Genomic DNA, 21,766 nt, shown 5'->3' with positions numbered 1-21,766 from the left:
TGATGTGATGTACTCCTTAATGGCATCGGAAGAATCCCGGAACATATTCTGTGCAAGCAAAACAGTCCTGTAGTTTAGCATCTGCTTCATCTGACCACGTTTTTATAGACGGAGTCACTTGTGCTTCCTGCTTTAATTTTTGCTTGTAAGCAGGAATCAGGAGGGTAGAATTATGGTCGCCAAGTGGAGGGCGAGGGAGTGCTTTGTATCTATCTCTGTTTGTGGAGTAAAGGTGATCTAGAGTTTTGTTTCCCTCTGGTTGCACATTTAACATGCTGGTAGAAATGAGGTAAAACTGATTTAAGTTTGCCTGCATTAAAGTCCCCGGCCACTAGGGGCACCGCTTCTGGGTGAGCATTTTCCTGTTTGCTTATGGCGGAATACAGCTCAGTGAGTGCGGTTTTAGTGCCAGTATCAGTCTGCTGTGGTCTGTAGACAGCTACGAAAAATACAGGTGAAAAATTTCTAGGTAGATAGTTTGGTCTACAGCTTATCATGAGATACTCTACCTCAGGCAAGCAAAGCCTCATGACTTCCTTAGATATCTTGCACCAGATGTTGTTTACATATATGCATAGGCCCCCGCCCGTGTCTTTCCAGAGGCTGCTGTTCTCTCCTGCCGATAGAGTGTATAACAGCTGTATGTTCTTAATGTCGTCGTTCAGCCACAACTCTGTGAAACAGATTTGAATGTCCCGTCGGTAGGATATACTGTACGTGCTTTCAGTTCGTCTAATTTATTTCCCAGCGATTGAACGTTAGCTAGCAGGACGGAAGGCAAAGGCAGATTAGCCACTCGTCGCCTGATCCTCACAAGGCACCCAGATCTTTTTCCAAGAAATCTCAGTTTCCTTCTCCAGCGAATGACGGGGATCTGGGCCTGTGTCGAGTGTCCTTGGTATATCCCTACCCTCCGACTCTTTGAAGAAAAACATTTTGTCTCATCTGAGGTGAGAGATCGCAGTTCTGATGTCCAGAAGCTCTTTTTGGGTCATAAGAGACGGTAGCAGCAACATTGTGTACAAAACAAATTATGAACAATGCGAAAAAACCATCAAAATAGCATGGTTGGTTAAGAGCCGATAAGACGGCAGCCCCATGGCAATTACAATCAATAAGGCAAAAAGATAAGGGGTTAATAAGAACAGTGGTTAAAAAAAATACAAGAGCTGCTGGACGATGGCGGTGAAGGGACAACAGCTGTATAATTTTATTATTATCTTTATTTAACTAGATAAGTCAGTTATCAACAAATTCTTATTCACAATGATTGCCTAGGAACAGTGGGTTTAACTGCCTTGTTCAAAACAACATATTTCTACCAGCTCAGGGATTTGATCTTGCAACTTTTCAGTTACTGGCCCACTGCTCTAACCACTAGGCTACCTGCCATCCCGAGGCCCAGGAGAAGGGAGGAAAGTGTAATCACAAGGCTGATACTGGGACTAACAAGGCTCAACAGCACTTTGAAAATACAGCAGTAGGAAAAACATTAAAATGGGAAGTGTGCATTGATGTAGTCATAAAAACCCCCACAAAAAAACAGAAGATAAGGGGGTTAAAAAAGGTTTGAAATGGGGTCGTGGTGAAAAAAGTAACTCTTCCTATACTTTCATTCTTTGAAATCGCACAAGTTTGGTAAACTGTTAGGGAACTGTTTTAAAACATGCATATTAAGTACTTCAAAAAACATTAAAACACTTTCTCTACTGGCAGTGTGATCACTGCCAGGACGAGATACAAACTGTGGAACACATCCTATTTCAGTGTCAGCAGTATGGGAGGTTTAAGAAAGAATGGTATTGAGGAGCCAAGTTTAACTGAGTTGTTAATAAGTAAACCTTCAGGCGATGTTGCATTTAGTTTAAGACCGGTTTAATAAGGGTCTGGAGGAAGAACTGAGTTATCAATCTCATAGCCCACACCCCAGTACATGAGGTGGCGGCATTGGCACCATTGACGTTGGATGCCAACCGCTGATAAATCCCACAAAATAGGATGACCTGTCCCAACGCAGACGCCGTAGTTGTACCAAAGATTTTTATAATTAACTCAAGATAGACCACCACCTTAATCATAGTGGGCAGAACAAGCAAGAAGTTGGGCAGAGCCAAGCACGATCTAGCGAGATCTTATTTGCGCGTTCTAGCATGTATTTGCATATTTCCCTTAGAGAACATATAGATTTTAGGTGGGGGAAGAGGTTTTAGATTTCAGTTTGGGGCTGGTAGCCTCGTGGTTAGAGAGTTGGTTGCTGGATCAAACCCCCAAAGTAGAAATCTGTTCTTCCCCAGAATAAGGCAGTTAACTCACTGTTCCCCGGTAGGCTGTCATTGTAAATAAGAATTTGTTCTTAACTGACTTGCCTGGTTAAAAGAAGAACTGTATTAAGATCAAATGTTTCATCAATTCGAAAATGAGCAGAATGTCGTTCGGCCACTGGGATTCCTCTTGTCACCATATTTGGTGGTGAGTGGAAATGCCAACCGGATGCTTCAGATTTATACATCCGGTGCAACATCTGGCTCATTGTTCTATCTGTGGTTGTTACTATCTGACGAAAGGTTGTTGAAATTTTGCTAGTAACGTTAACTAGCTACCTAGTTATCAGACAAACACCATGTCTAGCAGAGGAGGAAAACAGAAGAAAGGTAATGTCACCAGTGAACAGGAGGAAGAGGAGCAGCCGCTTCAAGCTGTGCTAGTCGCCGATAGCTTCAACCGGAGGTTTTTCCCCATCTCCAAAGACCAACCCAGGGTATGCGATGGTGCCATGGCTTAATAGTGCATGCTAGCGCTCGAAAACTCTAGGTGGCAGATGGAACTGAGAGTCATGATCTAGGGCTAAGTACATGCATGCTATTGTCAATGGATGACAGCGCTAGCATAGCATAGCTAGCTACAGTTCTTGCATGCAACCTCGTGTTCTTGAAATGCAACATTTCATAACAGCTATGGCCAATATGTTTTCCTCCTAACTAGTTAGTAATATTCGTGGTATAAAATCTGTAGGAGCCACATGTCAACAGATCTCGTCTGTAGTTTTGCCAGGTAGCGAACCAGCAATTGTATCACTGTTCCAGATGGCATTATATATGATTATCTCTTTTAAGCGGGACACCATCAGATCCATGTAGCTAGGCTAATCGTGACAAAAGCACAATAACAACAACAATGTTAATTTATTAATCCTGCTAGTAAATGGACATTGGTAATAAAACATGTTTTTTTATTTATTAACTTGTCCAACAAGTGTTCTCTACCCTTAACCTTGTTCTGAACACCCCCGAAACAAAGGTAATGTGGTTTGGTAAGAGGAATGCCCCCCTTCCCACAGGTGTTATTACTACCTCTGAGGGTTTAGAGCTTGAGGTAGTCACCTCACACAAGTAAGGTGTACTGTCCTTCTCTCAGCACATATTAAAGCTTCAGGCTAAAGTTAAATGTAGACTTGGGCTCCTCTTTCACCCCAGCTGCCAAACTAACCCTGATTCCGATGACCATCCTACCCATGCTAGATTACAGAGACATAATTTATAGATCGTCAGGTAAGGGTGCTCTCGAGCGGCTAGATGTTCTTTAACATTCGGCCATCAGATTTGCCACCAATGCTCCTGATAGGACACCTCAGTGCACTCTATACTCCTCTGTAAACTGGTCATCTCTGTATACCCGTCGCAAGACCCACTGGTTGATGCTTATTTATAAAACCCTCTCCCCCCTATCTGAGAGATCTACTGCAGACCTCATCCTGCATATACAACATCTGTTCTGCCAGTCACATTCTGTTAAAGGTCCCCAAAGCACACATCCCTGGGTCGCTCCTCTTTTCAGTTCGCTGCAGCTAGCGACTGGAACGAGCTGCAACAAACACTCAAACTGGACAGTTTTATCTCAATCTCTTCATTCAAAGACTCAATCATGGACACTCTTACTGACAGTTGTGGCTGCTTTGTGTGAGGTATTGTTGTCTCTACCTTCTTGCCCTTTGTGCTGTTGTCTGTGCCCAATAATGTGTGTACCATGTTTTGTGCTGCTACCACGCTGTGTTGTCATGTTGTGTTGCTACCACGCTGTGTTGTCATGTGTTGCTGCCTTGCTATGTTGTTGTCTAAGGTCTCTCTTTATGTAGTGTAGTGTTGTCTCTCTTGTTGTGATGTGTGTTTTGTCCTATATTTATATTGTATTCATTATTTATTTTTAATATCAGGCCCCCGTCCCCACAGGAGGCCTTTTGGTAGGCCGTCATTGTTAACAAGAATTTGTTTTTAACTGAATTTGTTCTTAGCCTAGTTACATCAAATAAATAACTAAAAATAAAGTTGCCATCATTCTGGTCATCAGTCTAATCCAAAACCAAATATCACGTGAGTGCTAGCCAGCGTCACTCAGAACTTCAGATTTCCCGACACCATCCTATGCTTTTATAAGTGAGACTCCAAACCTGATGGTCATTGTTGCACTCATCACATCATCTCTGCACTCATCACATCATCTCTGCACTCCTCACATCATCTCTGCACTCCTCACATCATCTCTGCTGTGTTTTGTGCCATCCAGGCCCTCCTACCATTGGGCAATGTGGCCATGATAGACTACACCCTGGAGTTCCTAACATCCACTGGTGTTCAGGAGACATTTGTCTTCTGCTGCTGGATGTCCAACAAGATCAAGGACCACCTGCTGTAAGAACACACACACACACACACTCTGACCAAGAAAAAGTAGTCATTGACACTATTTAGGGCCCAAATACACAGGGTTTTCTCAATATAAATGTTCCCTCAATTCTTCCAACAGTAAGTCCAAGTGGTGTCGTCCCACCTCTCCAAACGTGGTCCACATCATCACCTCTGATCTGTACCGTTCCCTCGGCGACGTGCTGCGGGATGTGGACGCCAAGAATCTGGTGAGGAACGACTTCATCCTGGTCTACGGAGACGTGGTGTCCAACATCGATGTCAGCCAGGCCCTACAGGAGCACCGGTCAGTCACCTTTGACCCTTGACCTTAGTAGACAACAGGGCTGGAGGAAAAGCCAGCACACCCAGCATCTCTCCAAGAGGAGGGTTTGGGTGGCCAAACCTCATCCTGGAGAGCTACAGATACCTATGGAACACCGTTTGGGTCTTTAAATGTCAAAAAAAGATACATGTGAAATAACACTATTTGACATGTCAAATATGCTTGTTGACCAATCAGGACCTGAATATGACTGCACTTCACGTACTAATTTAACATGTTCATACGTAGTTATTACACATTGATTACACGATCACTCGTATTTTAATATGTCACAACGATTCATTGATACGTATGCTGTGATGCTGGTAAAGTTGTCTCGTCACCTACAGTGCTGGTCATAAAAATTTTAAAAAGCTGAGGGATGCAAACAATGTTCTTCCCTAAAAACATAACAAAACGACAATCTGTTTCAGTAGCTATAGTAGCTAACTATCTAGCTAGCTGTCATCATCTAAAATAAGCCTGATTTATAGGACAGTTCTTATTTGATTAATGGTGGTCGGACCCATCTATGTGAAGCTAGCCACAACAAGGATTAGCCACAATAATGACTAGCCACAATAATGACTAGCCACAATAATGATTAGCCACAATAATGACTAGCCACAATAATGATTAGCCACAATAATGATTAGCCACAATAATGACTAGCCACAATAATGACTAGCCACAATAATGACTAGCCACAATAATGACTAGCCACAATAATGATTAGCCACAATAATGATTAGCCACAATAATGATTAGCCACAATAATGACTAGCCACAATAATGACTAGCCACAATAATGACTAGCCACAATAATGATTAGCCACAATAATGATTAGCCACAATAATGATTAGCCACAATAATGATTAGCCACAATAATGATTAGCCACAATAATGACTAGCCACAATAATGACTAGCCACAATAATGACTAGCCACAATAATGATTAGCCACAATAATGACTAGCCACAATAATGATTAGCCACAATAATGACTAGCCACAATAATGACTAGCCACAATAATGACTAGCCACAATAATGACTAGCCACAATAATGATTAGCCACAATAATGATTAGCCACAATAATGATTAGCCACAATAATGATTAGCCACAATAATGATTAGCCACAATAATGACTAGCCACAATAATGACTAGCCACAATAATGACTAGCCACAATAATGACTAGCCACAATAATGACTAGCCACAATAATGATTAGCCACAATAATGATTAGCCACAATAATGACTAGCCACAATAATGACTAGCCACAATAATGACTAGCCACAATAATGACTAGCCACAATAATGACTAGCCACAATAATGACTAGCCACAATAATGATTAGCCACAATAATGACTAGCCACAATAATGACTAGCCACAATAATGACTAGCCACAATAATGACTAGCCACAATAATGACTAGCCACAATAATGACTAGTCAGTCTACTCCGTGACACCCAGAGAACATTACTGTCGTAGCTCTTATTGCGGGACTCTGAAACAACTGTGAATTGAGCCACATTTATTGTCAATCTATGTGTATTGAACAGTATTCCTGAGGAAAACCAATACTGCGTGGATGTTTTGGAGTCTGATAACTGTGAGGAGGACGTTGGGAAAAAATATATTGGGTATTGAGTAGACTGATACCCCATGTAATTGATCCCCAATCCTTAGGGAAAGCTGTACAGTGCAATATGAATGTCAATACACACAATAGGCTGACTGGGGAGGTGATTTCACACAGTCACAACGCTAATATCTGCGTAAACTCTTCAGTTGTGTTCTGTGGGTGTCACCGACTAGACTGATACCCCATTTCATTGCTTCACATTCCAACCTTGTTTAACATTATCTAGTCTAAATATGGCACGATTTCACCAATTGTAACCTTCTGCATCACTTTCAAAAGAGGTATATTTTGAAGGCAAACCGCCAATTCCAAAATGGTGCCTAATCCTTATTGTGGCTAACTTCACAACCCGGTCCGGTCGAGACTCACTGGCCAGATGAACCTATCTGGCTGCTTATAACGTTAGCTTTGGGCAACAGTGTAGCTGGTTAACTTTTTATTTTCATGAGCTGAAGTTCAATTTCAATTGGCGAACAACAAGTGGCTACCTAGCTAATACTTACTCACAAGGATTCCTAAATCATTGCTGAGAATAATGAAAATGACTGCAGTTACTACTGGTCCTAGTTTTCAGGCTGGTTGTATTGGTGCAAGCTAGGTCCCAAGCTAAAGCTAGCTAGGTACCAAGCTACCCCAGAAGTTGCGGTCGAACAAATGATGCTTTATTACCAACGCGGTATTGTAAACACATCGTTCGTGGACGGTGTTTGTTTGTTTGCAGACTTTTTTTGTGTGTGTGCAGCTTTGACAGTTCTCCTGATAGTGGTGGCGCATGGATTACACCTGCAAATTCAGAACACACAACCTACTATGATAAAACTGTGTTATATTTTTTGACACGCAAAGACCCAAACGGCGTTCCATAGATACCGGGTTTTGCGCCAGCCCTGCTTTAATGTAGCACATTTAATCAAGTTATTCAAGATTGTGATGAGCACTTGACTAGGAATCAGCTGTAGACTTAAGCAATAAGGACTGAGGGGGATGTGGTATATGGCCAATATACCACAGCTAAGGTTACCAATGTAATTAGAGCAGTAAAAATAAATGTTTTATCATACCCGTGGAATACAATCTGATATACTACAGCTGTCAGCCAATCAGCATTCAGGGCTCGAACCACCCAGTTTATAAAATGTAATACACCAATGGGGCAGCTAGGCCTATTTGTATACCTTTTTCATATTGATCACGTAGTAACACTAGGATTTATGTTGTTCATGAAGGCATCGGCGTAAGGTGGACAAGAACATCTCTGTGATGACCATGGTGTTCAAAGAGTCATCTCCGGGCCACAAGACTCGCTGCGAGGAGGATGACGTGATCGTTGCCATGGACAGCAAGAGCAAGCGGGTCCTCCACTACCAGAAGACACAGGGCCTTAAGAAGCTACAGTTCCCCATGGTAACGTAACAGTTCTCCATGGTAACGTTACAGTTCATCATGGGAACGTAATGGTTCATCATGGGAACGTTACAGTTCATCATGGGAACGTAACAGTTCATCATGGGAACGTAACAGTTCTCCATGGTAACGTAACAGTTCTCCATGGTAACGTAACAGTTCTCCATGGGAACGTAACAGTTCATCATGGGAATGTAACAGTTCTCCATGGTAACGTAACAGTTCTCCATGGGAACGTAACAGTTCATCATGGGAATGTAACAGTTCTCCATGGTAACGTAACAGTTCTCCATGGTAACGTAACAGTTCATCATGGGAACGTAACAGTTCTCCATGGTAACGTAACAGTTCATCATGGGAACGTAACAATTCATCATGGGAACGTAACAGTTCATCATGGGAATGTAACAGTTCATCATGGGAACGTAACAGTTCTCCATGGGAACGTAATAGTTCATCATGGGAACGTAACAGTTCTCCATGGTAACGTAACAGTTCTCCATGGGAACGTAACAGTTCATCATGGGAACGTAACAGTTCTCCATGGTAACGTAACAGTTCTCCATGGTAACGTAACAGTTCATCATGGGAACGTAACAGTTCTCCATGGTAACGTAACAGTTCTCCATGGGAACGTAACAGTTCATCATGGTAACGTAACAGTTCTCCATGGTAACGTAACAGTTCTCCATGGTAACGTAACAGTTCATCATGGGAACGTAACAGTTCATCATGGGAACGTAACAGTTCATCATGGGAACGTAACAGTTCATCATGGGAACGTAACAGTTCTCCATGGGAACGTAACAGTTCTCCATGGGAACGTAACAGTTCTCCATGGGAACGTAACAGTTCTCCATGGGAACGTAACAGTTCATCATGGGAACGTAACAGTTCATCATGGGAACGTAACAGTTCTCCATGGGAACGTAACAGTTCTCCATGGGAACGTAACAGTTCATCATGGGAACGTAACAGTTCATCATGGGAACGTAACAGTTCTCCATGGGAACGTAACAGTTCTCCATGGTAATGTAACAGTTCATCATGGGAACGTAACAGTTCTCCATGGGATCCCCAAAAAGGTAAATTTACTGCAAAGCAAGTAGTAGCGATACCAACACAAAGTTTATAAGCAAAGATAAACATTTAGATATTAAGTCCTGAACCTCTTTTCAGAATGTGCGGATGTTCAGGAGTGGTGGACTGACTATTGTATTTTGTCTTGCAGAACATTTTCCAACATGGAAGTGATGAGTTTGAAATCAGACATGATCTGCTGGACTGCCACATCAGTATCTGTTCCCCACAGGTAATCATCTACTGTCTGGGCAATTCCATGGTAACGGAATTACGCAGAGACTCAGGCTTTTCACTTTAAAATGTACACCTAACAAAATCCATTGATTTCAAAGAGTAACAAACCATATTTCCACAAAGTTGGCATCTGCACCGTTTTTCCAGGAAATGTATTTATATATTTTTTTGCTTTACTGTATAAATTGTTCAAAGTAGTCATTGTGCATAGAGTTGTATTATATGTTCAACTTTTGAATTCAATGTTTTTTTGTTCGGAATACATTCTGAAGCGAAAAGTCTGATTCTCAGCGTAATTCCTTTACCGTGGAATTGCCCGTCTTTAACCAGGGAGGGGGACTGAGTGAGCTGCAAGTCTGTTGTATGGGAGACATGACACTGGCTTTTTTTTTTACAGGTAGCTGAACTCTTCACAGACAACTTTGACTACCAGACCAGGAATGACTTTGTCAGAGGGATTCTGGTCAATGAAGAGGTATGAGAAAACAAATTCAGTGATTATGATACTGTATATAAAGATACAACTGTACGTTGTATTGAAACCAGAACATCCCAAGCAATAACCCCGACCAAAGCTTAAACACGTCCTTACCGAGAAAACAAGTCTACTATGTCCTCCCGCTCTAGATTCTGGGCAACCAGATCCACCTGTATGTAACACAGGATGGCTATGGAGCACGCGTGTCCAACCTGCAGATGTACGACTCCGTCTCCTCGGACATGGTACGCCGCTGGGTCTATCCCCTCACCCCCGAGGCGAACTTCACAGACCAGCAGGGGCAGGGGTGTACCCACTCCCGCCATAACGTCTATCGGGGCGCCGAGGTCAGCCTGGGGCACGGCAGCCAGATGGAGGAGAACGTTCTGATTGGTCGAGACACCAGCATCGGGGCCAACTGTCACATATCAAACAGCGTCATCGGCAACAACTGCACCATAGGTATTATACTGTTACTGTTTCTACAGGGTTCGTAAAGTCATGGAAATCCTGGATAAGTCATGCCATTTTGAAATGGAGTTTTCCAGGCCTGGAAAGGTTTTTGGGAAAATGTTAGTCTGAAAAGTCATAGTAGATATGATAGAAAAGACTGACCTCGATAGTCAATTCAAAACATATCTTGTACCCTCTAGTTAATTGTTGAGCTATTATTAGCGTGTCCCCCAAAAAAACTTTCCACCAACACTCGCGAAGAAGGCGATACAAAGTTGATTGACTTTTTTAAACAATTGATATGATTCATTTCAACAATTTTTTTTGTTGTTGTTGTTGTTGACAAAACTAACGATTCACTTTGACATTGTATTAGGTTCAATAACGGTCAACCAAATCATGTGAATGAAAATAACAATTAGAAAACTGTGAACATGATTTTTAGGAAACAATATTACGTGTAGCCTTTGGGATTATGTGGCTTGAACTTGTTTTGTAGATACAGTACTGCCAGTTGATTTGATAGAATGTAGATACCGTACTGCCAGTTGATTTGATAGAATGTAGATACCGTACTGCCAGTTGATTTGATAGAATGTAGATACGGTACTGCCAGTTGATTTGATAGAATGTAGATACGGTACTGCCAGTTGATTTGATAGAATGTAGATACGGTACTGCCAGTTGATTTGATAGAATGTAGATACGGTACTGCCAGTTGATTTGATAGAATGTAGATACCGTACTGCCAGTTGATTTGATAGGATGTAGATACGGTACTGCCAGTTGATTTGATAGAATGTAGATACGGTACTGCCAGTTGATTTGATAGAATGTAGATACGGTACTGCCAGTTGATTTGATAGAATGTAGATACGGTACTGCCAGTTGATTTGATAGAATGTAGATACGGTACTGCCAGTTGATTTGATAGAATGTAGATACCGTACTGCCAGTTGATTTGATAGAATGTAGATACCGTACTGCCAGTTGATTTGATAGGATGTAGATACGGTACTGCCAGTTGATTTGATAGAATGTAGATACGGTACTGCCAGTTGATTTGATAGAATGTAGATACGGTACTGCCAGTTGATTTGATAGAATGTAGATACGGTACTGCCAGTTGATTTGATAGAATGTAGATACGGTACTGCCAGTTGATTTGATAGAATGTAGATACGGTACTGCCAGTTGATTTGATAGACTGTAGATACGGTACTGCCAGTTGATTTGATAGAATGTAGATACAGTACTGCCAGTTGATTTGATAGAATGTAGATACGGTACTGCCAGTTGATTTGATAGAATGTAGATACGGTACTGCCAGTTGACTTGATAGAATGTAGATACGGTACTGCCAGTTGATTTGATAGAATGTAGATACGGTACTGCCAGTTGATTTGATAGAATGTAGATACGGTACTGCCAGTTGATTTGATAGAATGTAGATACGGTACTGCCAGTTGATTTGATAGAATGTAGATACGGTACTGCCAGTTGATTTGATAGAATGTAGATACGGTACTGCCAGTTGATTTGATAGAATGTAGATACCGTACTGACAGTTGATTTGATAGAATGTAGATACCGTACTGACAGTTGATTTGATAGGATGTAGATACGGTACTGCCAGTTGATTTGATAGAATGTAGATACGGTACTGCCAGTTGATTTGATAGAATGTAGATACGGTACTGCCAGTTGATTTGATAGAATGTAGATACCGTACTGCCAGTTGATTTGATAGAATGTAGATACCGTACTGCCAGTTGATTTGATAGGATGTAGATACGGTACTGCCAGTTGATTTGATAGAATGTAGATACCGTACTGCCAGTTGATTTGATAGAATGTAGATACTGTACTGCCAGTTGATTTGATAGAATGTAGATACGGTACTGACAGTTGATTTGATAGAATGTAGATACCGTACTGCCAGTTGATTTGATAGGATGTAGATACGGTACTGCCAGTTGATTTGATAGAATGTAGATACGGTACTGCCAGTTGATTTGATAGAATGTAGATACGGTACTGCCAGTTGATTTGATAGAATGTAGATACGGTACTGCCAGTTGATTTGATAGAATGTAGATACGGTACTGCCAGTTGATTTGATAGAATGTAGATACGGTACTGCCAGTTGATTTGATAGAATGTAGATACCGTACTGCCAGTTGATTTGATAGAATGTAGATACGGTACTGCCAGTTGATTTGATAGAATGTAGATAAATAAAATAATTAAATAAACATTGAGTGAATCCAAGGTGCAGTTTTCCTTCAATCTGCTCTGCATTTACTAGCCTGCCAGGTTCTCCAAGATGCCAGTGATCCTGGAGAAGCTTGGCAGTCTGACGCCTCTCTCTGATGTCTCTCTGTAGGGGACAACGTGGTGTTAGACCGGGCCCACATGTGGAACAACGTACACGTCTCCAGCAACGTAGAGATTCACCAGTCAGTGGTGTGTGATGGGGCTGTGGTCAAAGAGGCTGTACGCCTCAACAAACAGTGTGTCCTCGCGTACAACGTAAGGCAACAAAGTGTTTACAACCAAATAACACTGTTTTAATGAAAACATGTTACCCTCTTCAATATGCATAATGGACTGTGTTTCTATAGTGCTTTTCAGTACCTCTCTAAGTACTTTACAATGTAGCTGCTAATGTCAATATTTTGTAAACATACGCTACATATTGTAAATGCCAGCATGAAACTTGTTGATAACTGTTTACCTTTCACTCTTTCCTAATATCAAACATTTTATTAGCTGCAGTAAGCTTATAAAACTAGTAATTTTGTTTGAGTACTTTAGGAGTATTTTTTCCATCTTGTCTGTTTCCCAGGTGGTGATTGGTCCGAACCTGTCCCTCCCAGAAGGGACTGTGGTGTCTATGCATCACCCTGAGGAAGAGGAGGAAGATGATGATGATGAATTCCTCAGTGATGACCAGGAAGTGGGACACAGCAAAGACAAGACCAGGCAGAAAGGTGTGTATTAGACCCCCTCGCTACACAGCGGATTCAAATAACCAACTCCTCATCAAGCTTTGACTATTTGAGTCAGCTGTAGTGCTGGGGCAAAAACCAAAACAGACCCCCCCAGGACTGAATTTAGCAAACTCAGCTCTATACCAGAGGTAGACAACCCAGTTCCTGGGGTGCTGCAGGTCCTGCAGGATTTTGTTCTAACGAGGCACCACACCTGACCGACCATGTGAACTAATTGATCAGTTCAGTGATTGGCCTAAATTCAACACACCGGGTATTCCAGGTTGGTTAAATCAAAAACATGAAGTGGCTCCAGGATCAGGGTGGCCAACCTCTTCTCTCTACATTGTACACATTCTCAGTATTTATTACTGTCGTGGGTTTATTTATTACTGTCGTGGGTTTATTTATTACTGTCGTGGGTTTATTTATTACTGTTGTGGGTTTATTTATTAGTCGTGGGTTTATTTATTACTGTCGTGGGTTTATTTATTACTGTCGTGGGTTTATTTATTACTGTCATGGGTTTATTTATTACTGTCGTGGGTTTATTTATTACTGTCGTGGGTTTATTTATTACTGTTGTGGGTTTATTTATTACTGTCATGGGTTTATTTATTACTGTCGTGGGTTTATTTATTACTGTTGTGGGTTTATTTATTACTGTCGTGGGTTTATTTATTACTGTTGTGGGTTTATTTATTACCGTCATGGGTTTATTTATTACTGTTGTGGGTTTATTTATTACTGTCATGGGTTTATTTATTACTGTCGTGGGTTTATTTATTACTGTCGTGGGTTTATTTATTACTGTCGTGGGTTTATTTATTACTGTCGTGGGTTTATTTATTACCGTCGTGGGTTTATTTATTACCGTCGTGGGTTTATTTATTACTGTTGTGGGTTTATTTATTACTGTCGTGGGTTTATTTATTACTGTTGTGGGTTTATTTATTACTGTCGTGGGTTTATTTATTACTGTTGTGGGTTTATTTATTACCGTCGTGGGTTTATTTATTACTGTCATGGGTTTATTTATTACTGTTGTGGGTTTATTTATTAGTCGTGGGTTTATTTATTACTGTCGTGGGTTTATTTATTACTGTTGTGGGTTTATTTATTACCGTCGTGGGTTTATTTATTACTGTCATGGGTTTATTTATTACTGTTGTGGGTTTATTTATTAGTCGTGGGTTTATTTATTACTGTCGTGGGTTTATTTATTACTGTCGTGTGGATTTATTTATTACCGTCGTGGGTTTATTTATTACTGTCATGGGTTTATTTATTACTGTTGTGGGTTTATTTATTAGTCGTGGGTTTATTTATTACTGTCGTGGGTTTATTTATTACTGTCGTGTGGATTTATTTATTACTGTCGTGGGTTTATTTATTACTGTCATGGGTTTATTTATTACTGTTGTGGGTTTATTTATTAGTCGTGGGTTTATTTATTACTGTCGAGGGTTTATGTGATTCTTCAACCATTGATAATTCCACAAACAACGTTTTGAAATGAAAATGAAATCTTGATCTTGTTTCCCAAAGTTATATTGTTATTCAATGTTACGGAAATCTGTTTTTGGAAATAAAATGTCAAAGGTATCTGAGGACATATCTGTGATATTCATGTCAATGACGGTGAGCAAAACCTTGTTGTCTGTACTGTAACAGTATCCCCTGTTTCATCTGTCCAGCGTTTAATCCAGCCGAGGTAGGACCTGAGGGAAAAGGTTATATCTGGAAGGCCAGTATGAACGACACTGAGGATGAAGAGCTGGCACAGTGTCTATGGGGTAGGCCACTTTGAAAACAAAACTTATGCAAAGTAGTCTGTTGAGGGCGAAGAGACTGGGTGAGGCCAGTTGTCCATGCCCTCAGTCATAAAATATATATCCTGTCTCTCTAGGCCTGGTGCTTAACCCTGATCCAGAGAGTGACAGTGAGAGTGAGGCCAGCGAGGAATCTCAGGATCGCAGTCGCAGTGTCTCACCAGAGATTGATGACGTCAATGGTGAGGGGATACCGATTGATTTATTAATTGATTCATTGAATTGATGATACTAATCCAAAATGACATGCCATGGCAATAATGTGTTTGTGTAGCTTTCCAGTTGGAAGTGTTGGGGACACTACAGAGAGGTTTGGAGGAGAACATCGTCTGTGACAACCTGGTCCTCGAGATCAACTCTCTCAAGTGAGTAGTAGTCAGCTCCTGATTAGTGAGTAGTAGTCGGCTCCTGATAAGTGAGCAGTAGTCGGCTCCTGTTTAGTGAGCAGTAGTCGGCTCCTGATAAGTGAGCAGTAGTCGGCTCCTGATAAGTGAGCAGTAATCGGCTCCTGATTAGTGAGCAGTAGTCGACTCCTGATTAGTGAGCAGTAGTCGACTCCTGATTAGTGAGCAGTAGTCGGCTCCTGATTAGTGAGCAGTAGTCGACTCCTGATTAGTGAGCAGTAGTCGGCTCCTGTTTAGTGAGCAGTAGTCGGCTCCTGATAAGTGAGCAGTAATCGGCTCCTGATTAGTGAGCAGTAGTCTGCTCCTGATTAGTGAGCAGTAGTCGGCTCCTGATTAGTGAGCAGTAGTCGGCTCCTGATAAGTGAGCAGTAGTCGGCTCCTGATTAGTGAGCAGTAGTCGGCTCCTGATTAGTGAGCAGTAGTCGGCTCCTGATTAGTGAGCAGTAGTCGGCTCCTGATTAGTGAGCAGTAGTCTGCTCCTGATTAGTGAGCAGTAGTCTGCTCCTGATTAGTGAGCAGTAGTCTGCTCCTGATTAGTGAGCAGTAGTCTGCTCCTGATTAGTGAGCAGTAGTCGGCTCCTGATTAGTGAGCAGTAGTCGGCTCCTGATAAGTGAGCAGTAGTCGGCTCCTGATTAGTGAGCAGTAGTCGGCTCCTGATTAGTGAGCAGTAGTCGGCTCCTGATAAGTGAGCAGTAGTCGGCTCCTGATTAGTGAGCAGTAGTCGGCTCCTGATAAGAGTATGCTCCTGCTCCCGATTTTTTAAAATTTAACTGGGCAAGTCAGTTAAGAACAAATTCGTATTGAAAATGACGACCTCCCGGGGGAACAGTGGGTTAACTGCCTTGTTCAGGGGTAGAATGACAGATTTTTACCTTGTCAGCTCGGGGATTCGATCTTGCAACCTTCCGGTTACTAGTCCAACGCTCTAATCACTAGGCTACCTGCCGCCTCTACACTCTAACCACTAGGCTACCTGCCGCCTCTACACTCTAACCACTAGGCTACCTGCCGCCTCTACACTCTAACCACTAGGCTACCTGCCACCCCACATAACCCTGATAAGTGTGTGTCATACTTTGCTCCTGATATGAGTAACTAGTACTCTGCTCCTGATAAGTGCACTTCAGATAAGTGCAAACTCTGGTTGAAGTGCACTAGTTTTTCAGTCCCTTTTATAACAGATCCAGCTAAATGTTGTCCACGCTACCATCTTCAGAGTATAGATCTGGTACTTCCCCTCTCCCACCAGGTATGCCTATAACATCACTCTCAAGGAGGTAATGCAGATTCTGACCAGAGTTGTTCTGGAGTACCCCTTCCAACAGCAGGGGACGCAGCTCACCACCCTACAGTACACCGGTTCACTACTGCCTGTAAGTACTCACAACCACCACACCCCAATTGATTGTTCTACAACCAATAATATATATATTTTTATTTATTTATCTCTTCATTTTTACAGACAAATCACTTACAAAAATGACCAGCTCTTATCTCTACCCCCCCAAAAAAAACAGTTAGAGGTGTAAGGAGGGACAGAGAGAGCGAGATGGTTTAAAGAATAGCCTATTTTCTCTTCTCCCCCCCCCCCCCCCCCTGCCTCTCAGCTGCTGAAGACGTGGTCTCCGGTGTTTAAGAATTACATCAAGAGAGCTCAGGATCACCTGGACTGCCTGTCTGCTGTGGAGGAGCTGTTCCTGGAGCAGGACACTCATCAGACTGCTATGGTCAAGGTGGGTTGTCTGTCTGGACTGTCTGTGTTCTTAGAGCAGGAGACTCCCAAACTGCTGTTGTCAAGGTGGGTAGTGTGTAGTATGTAGACCTGCAATAGATAGAGTCCCGTCCAGGGAGTGTTTCTACTACTTGTATAGATAGACTAGAGTCCCATCCAGGGAGTGTTCCTGCTACTTGTATAGATAGACTAGAGTCCTGTCCAGGGAGTGTTCCTGCTACTTGTATAGATAGACTAGAGTCCCGTCCAGGGAGTGTTCCTGCTACTTGTATAGATAGACTAGAGTCCCATCCAGGGAGTGTTCCTGCTACTTGTATAGATAGACTAGAGTCCCATCCAGGGAGTGTTCCTGCTACTTGTATAGATAGACTAGAGTCCCATCCAGGGAGTGTTCCTGCTACTTGTATAGATAGACTAGAGTCCCATCCAGGGAGTGTTCCTACTACTTGTACATTAAGCTGCCTCATGCCACAGAAACAGGAGATGGGCTCCTGCCCTATGAGCCGTTCTGGCTCAGATAAATAATTTCATAATTTTCCAGTTGTTTTGTTCTGAACAGAATCATTATTTTATTTTCTGTTCCCTTCCACTGTTGCGGCCAGCAAAATCTAGCTCTGAACCAGTTGGAACCAAAATGAAGTAACAGTTTATATCGTTCCTTTCGGTTCCTTTTTCTATCATTTTTTTGCAGAGCAGCACCAGATTTAGAATATAGCTAGCATTGAAAAGTTGAATCCATTCTTCTGTAATTAAACATCTCTCCATAATTTCGGAATCAGGCCAGTAAGGTGCTGGACTATTCTTCTGAGGGGCAGGTTGTAATGTCCAGTAAGGTGCTAGACTATTCTCCTGAGGGGGAGGGGCAGGTTGTAATGACCAGTAAGGTGCTAGACTATTCTCCTGAGGGGGAGGGGCAGGTTGTAATGTCCAGTAGGGTGCTAGACTATTATCCTGACGGGGGGGGGGGGGGGGGTGCAGGTTGTAATGTCCAGTAGGGTGCTAGACTATTCTCCTGAGGGGGGGGGGCAGGTTCCCTATATACGCACACACCAGGGTTTCCATGAGCCGGTAGGTCTAACTGTCATGTTTTAACTTGAAAGATAATAAATAAAATTGCAGTTGGCCAAATTGTCCGGGAAAAGCTGTCTATCATAGCCTGCACTTCAGCACCATTCTCATACTCCTTGCTCACCCGTGCGCCTGCTGTGGAGAGAGTGAGAGACGAGCCTTGGCCACTGTTGATTACAAAGATGGACGCCTTTATGCATTGAAGTTAGAGAAAGCAGAGTAGGTCTGTCGACAGTGAGTTCGGGTACATGTCGAGGAGAGGTTTAAATGTCATGGATTAAGATGAGAACTTTGGCGCGGCCAATTGCAGGCTACTGTTTTTGTAATTTGTTATAGGCTGCTTTTACGGACACTTAAATGTGTCTCATTTGGCCAATATTCCTTGTTTTATTGAAGGCCAGATCGAACCTGAATACATATGGATGTTTGTTAAATGTAAATCTTCCTGGCACCACATGTTCCTAACTGAAACCCTGGCACCACATGTTCCTAACTGAAACCCTAGCACCACATGTTCCTAACTGAAACCCTGGCACCACATGTTCCTAACTGAAACCCTGGCACCACATGTTCCTAACTGAAACCCTAGCACCACATGTTCCTAACTGAAACCCTGGCACCACATGTTCCTAACTGAAACCCTGGCACCACATGTTCCTAACTGAAACCCTGGCACCACATGTTCCTAACTGAAACCCTGGCACCACATGTTCCTAACTGAAACCCTGGCACCACATGTTCCTAACTGAAACCCTGGCACCACATGTTCCTAACTGAAACCCTGGCACCACATGTTCCTAACTGAAACCCTGGCACCACATGTTCCTAACTGAAACCCTAGCACCACATGTTCCTAACTGAAACCCTGGCACCACATGTTCCTAACTGAAACCCTGGCACCACATGTTCCTAACTGAAACCCTGGCACCACATGTTCCTAACTGAAACCCTAGCACCACATGTTCCTAACTGAAACCCTGGCACCACATGTTCCTAACTGAAACCCTGGCACCACATGTTCCTAACTGAAACCCTAGCACCACATGTTCCTAACTGAAACCCTGGCACCACATGTTCCTAACTGAAACCCTGGCACCACATGTTCCTAACTGAAACCCTGGCACCACATGTTCCTAACTGAAACCCTAGCACCACATGTTCCTAACTGAAACCCTGGCACCACATGTTCCTAACTGAAACCCTGGCACCACATGTTCCTAACTGAAACCCTGGCACCACATGTTCCTAACTGAAACCCTGGCACCACATGTTCCTAACTGAAACCCTGGCACCACATGTTCCTAACTGAAACCCTGGCACCACATGTTCCTATCTGAAACCCTGGCACCACATGTTCCTAACTGAAACCCTAGCACCACATGTTCCTAACTGAAACCCTGGCACCACATGTTCCTAACTGAAACCCTAGCACCACATGTTCCTAACTGAAACCCTGGCACCACATGTTCCTAACTGAAACCCTAGCACCACATGTTCCTAACTGAAACCCTGGCACCACATGTTCCTAACTGAAACCCTAGCACCACATGTTCCTAACTGAAACCCTGGCACCACATGTTCCTAACTGAAACCCTAGCACCACATGTTCCTAACTGAAACCCTGGCACCACATGTTCCTAACTGAAACCCTAGCACCACATGTTCCTAACTGAAACCCTGGCACCACATGTTCCTAACTGAAACCCTGGCACCACATGTTCCTAACTGAAACCCTGGCACCACATGTTCCTAACTGAAACCCTGGCACCACATGTTCCTAACTGAAACCCTGGCACCACATGTTCCTAACTGAAACCCTGGCACCACATGTTCCTAACTGAAACCCTGGCACCACATGTTCCTATCTGAAACCCTGGCACCACATGTTCCTAACTGAAACCCTGGCACCACATGTTCCTAACTGAAACCCTGGCACCACATGTTCCTAACTGAAACCCTGGCACCACATGTTCCTATCTGAAACCCTGGAACCACATGTTCCTAACTGAAACCCTGGCACCACATGTTCCTAACTGAAACCCTGGCACCACATGTTCCTAACTGAAACCCTGGCACCACATGTTCCTAACTGAAACCCTGGCACCACATGTTCCTATCTGAAACCCTGGCACACACTCTGGCAGGCAGGCAGATACTAGAAGAACTTTCTGAGTGAGTGTGAGGGATTTGCATATACGTAAAATAATATTAATAACCGTTTCCCCATCATTGTTTAAATAACAGTTATGTCCCGAAACAGTATAAATCTCTTTCGTTTGCCTTTCTGATTCTGTTACTAAAAAAAATACATTTTCAGTTCTGTGCCCAAAAACCGGTTCCAACCCCTGCTTCTTACATCTTTTTATGTATTTATTTTACTTGTGATGTTGGACATTAACATGTCTGTTGTCTTCCCTGTAGGTGCTGATGAAAATGTACCAGCTGGAGATCCTGGAGGAGGAGGCCATCCTAAAATGGTTCTCTACCGGAGCCACCAATGACAAGAGCAGACAGCTACGCAAGAACCAGGGAGTGAGTACCACTTACAGAGCTTATACATAACAGCAAGAAAGGCATTGTGTGGGGAAAGGGATTTTTTTTTCAATGGAGGGGGCAGTTAGACGTACCTCAGTGTGTGGCACTGTGAGTCCTGTACAGACCCCAGGCCTAAACACAGAGGTCTTTCTGTCTTCCTCAGCTCCAGAAGTTTATCCAGTGGTTGAAAGAAGCAGAGGATGAGTCTTCGGAGGAAGGAGAGTGAGGAGGATGAGTCTTCGGAGGAAGGAGAGTGAGGAGGATGAGTCTTCGGAGGAAGGAGAGTGCGGAAGATGAGTCTTCGGAGGAAGGAGAGTGCGGAAGAAGAGGAATAAAGACTGAAGACTTGAGAACCGTGTGAATAGAATTCCATGGTTTCCATGGCGGTTCACTTTAAATCTGCACTTAAAGGATCGGTTCCCCAGACAGATTAAGAGCTGGGTTCAATCCGTATCGCTTGAAGATCCACATTCAAATTTAAAGGTCATTTCCGATTTGAGCCGACATTGCCTTTTAAATTGAGCTATAACGTAGATCTTCCACGATTACGAAGCGAATACAGCCCTGAACCTAGTCCTGGAGTAAAAATCTATTTTAGTGGACTTTCTCCATTGAGGATTATTTTTAATTCCAGGATTAGGCCAAATCTGTGTCTGGGGAAAACCGTCCCAGAATGTCAAAGGTTATCAGTTTGGACACTGTGGCAGCTTGATATTGCTTCTCCAAAAGGAAATGACGTTGTTGATATTTAGTGATGGTGTACAGCGCAAGCAGACACCTTGCTCACAATGTCACAAGAAGGAAAGCTGTGGTATGGTTTAACACCCTAATAAAAGAAAGATTTAAAAACACACACTTTTTTTAGTAGTTTTTAATATACTCCCAACATAGACC

The 21,766-nt window shown here is 42.7% G+C and overlaps 1 protein-coding gene across 1 annotated transcript; it reads left to right on the top strand.

The window, feature by feature from the left end:
• The first annotated feature begins 2,488 nt into the window (after positions 1-2,488).
• Positions 2,489-21,725, top strand: eif2b5 (eukaryotic translation initiation factor 2B subunit epsilon). Its single transcript, XM_036986616.2, has 16 exons — positions 2,489-2,758; positions 4,561-4,685; positions 4,801-4,986; positions 7,882-8,059; positions 9,291-9,371; positions 9,774-9,851; positions 10,004-10,316; positions 12,694-12,839; positions 13,156-13,300; positions 14,998-15,096; positions 15,210-15,314; positions 15,407-15,497; positions 16,787-16,910; positions 17,145-17,270; positions 20,759-20,869; positions 21,036-21,725. Exons 1-16 carry the CDS (start codon positions 2,621-2,623, stop codon positions 21,096-21,098), a joined length of 2,109 nt encoding a protein of 702 aa, XP_036842511.2. The 5' UTR covers positions 2,489-2,620; the 3' UTR covers positions 21,099-21,725.
• Positions 21,726-21,766: the final 41 nt, after the last annotated feature.

The sequence above is a fragment of the Oncorhynchus mykiss genome, chromosome 8, assembly GCF_057628025.1.
Source record: "Oncorhynchus mykiss isolate SJ-2025 chromosome 8, ASM5762802v1, whole genome shotgun sequence".
Lineage (NCBI taxonomy): Eukaryota > Metazoa > Chordata > Actinopteri > Salmoniformes > Salmonidae > Oncorhynchus > Oncorhynchus mykiss.
This window is presented reverse-complemented; position numbering and strand designations above follow the sequence as displayed.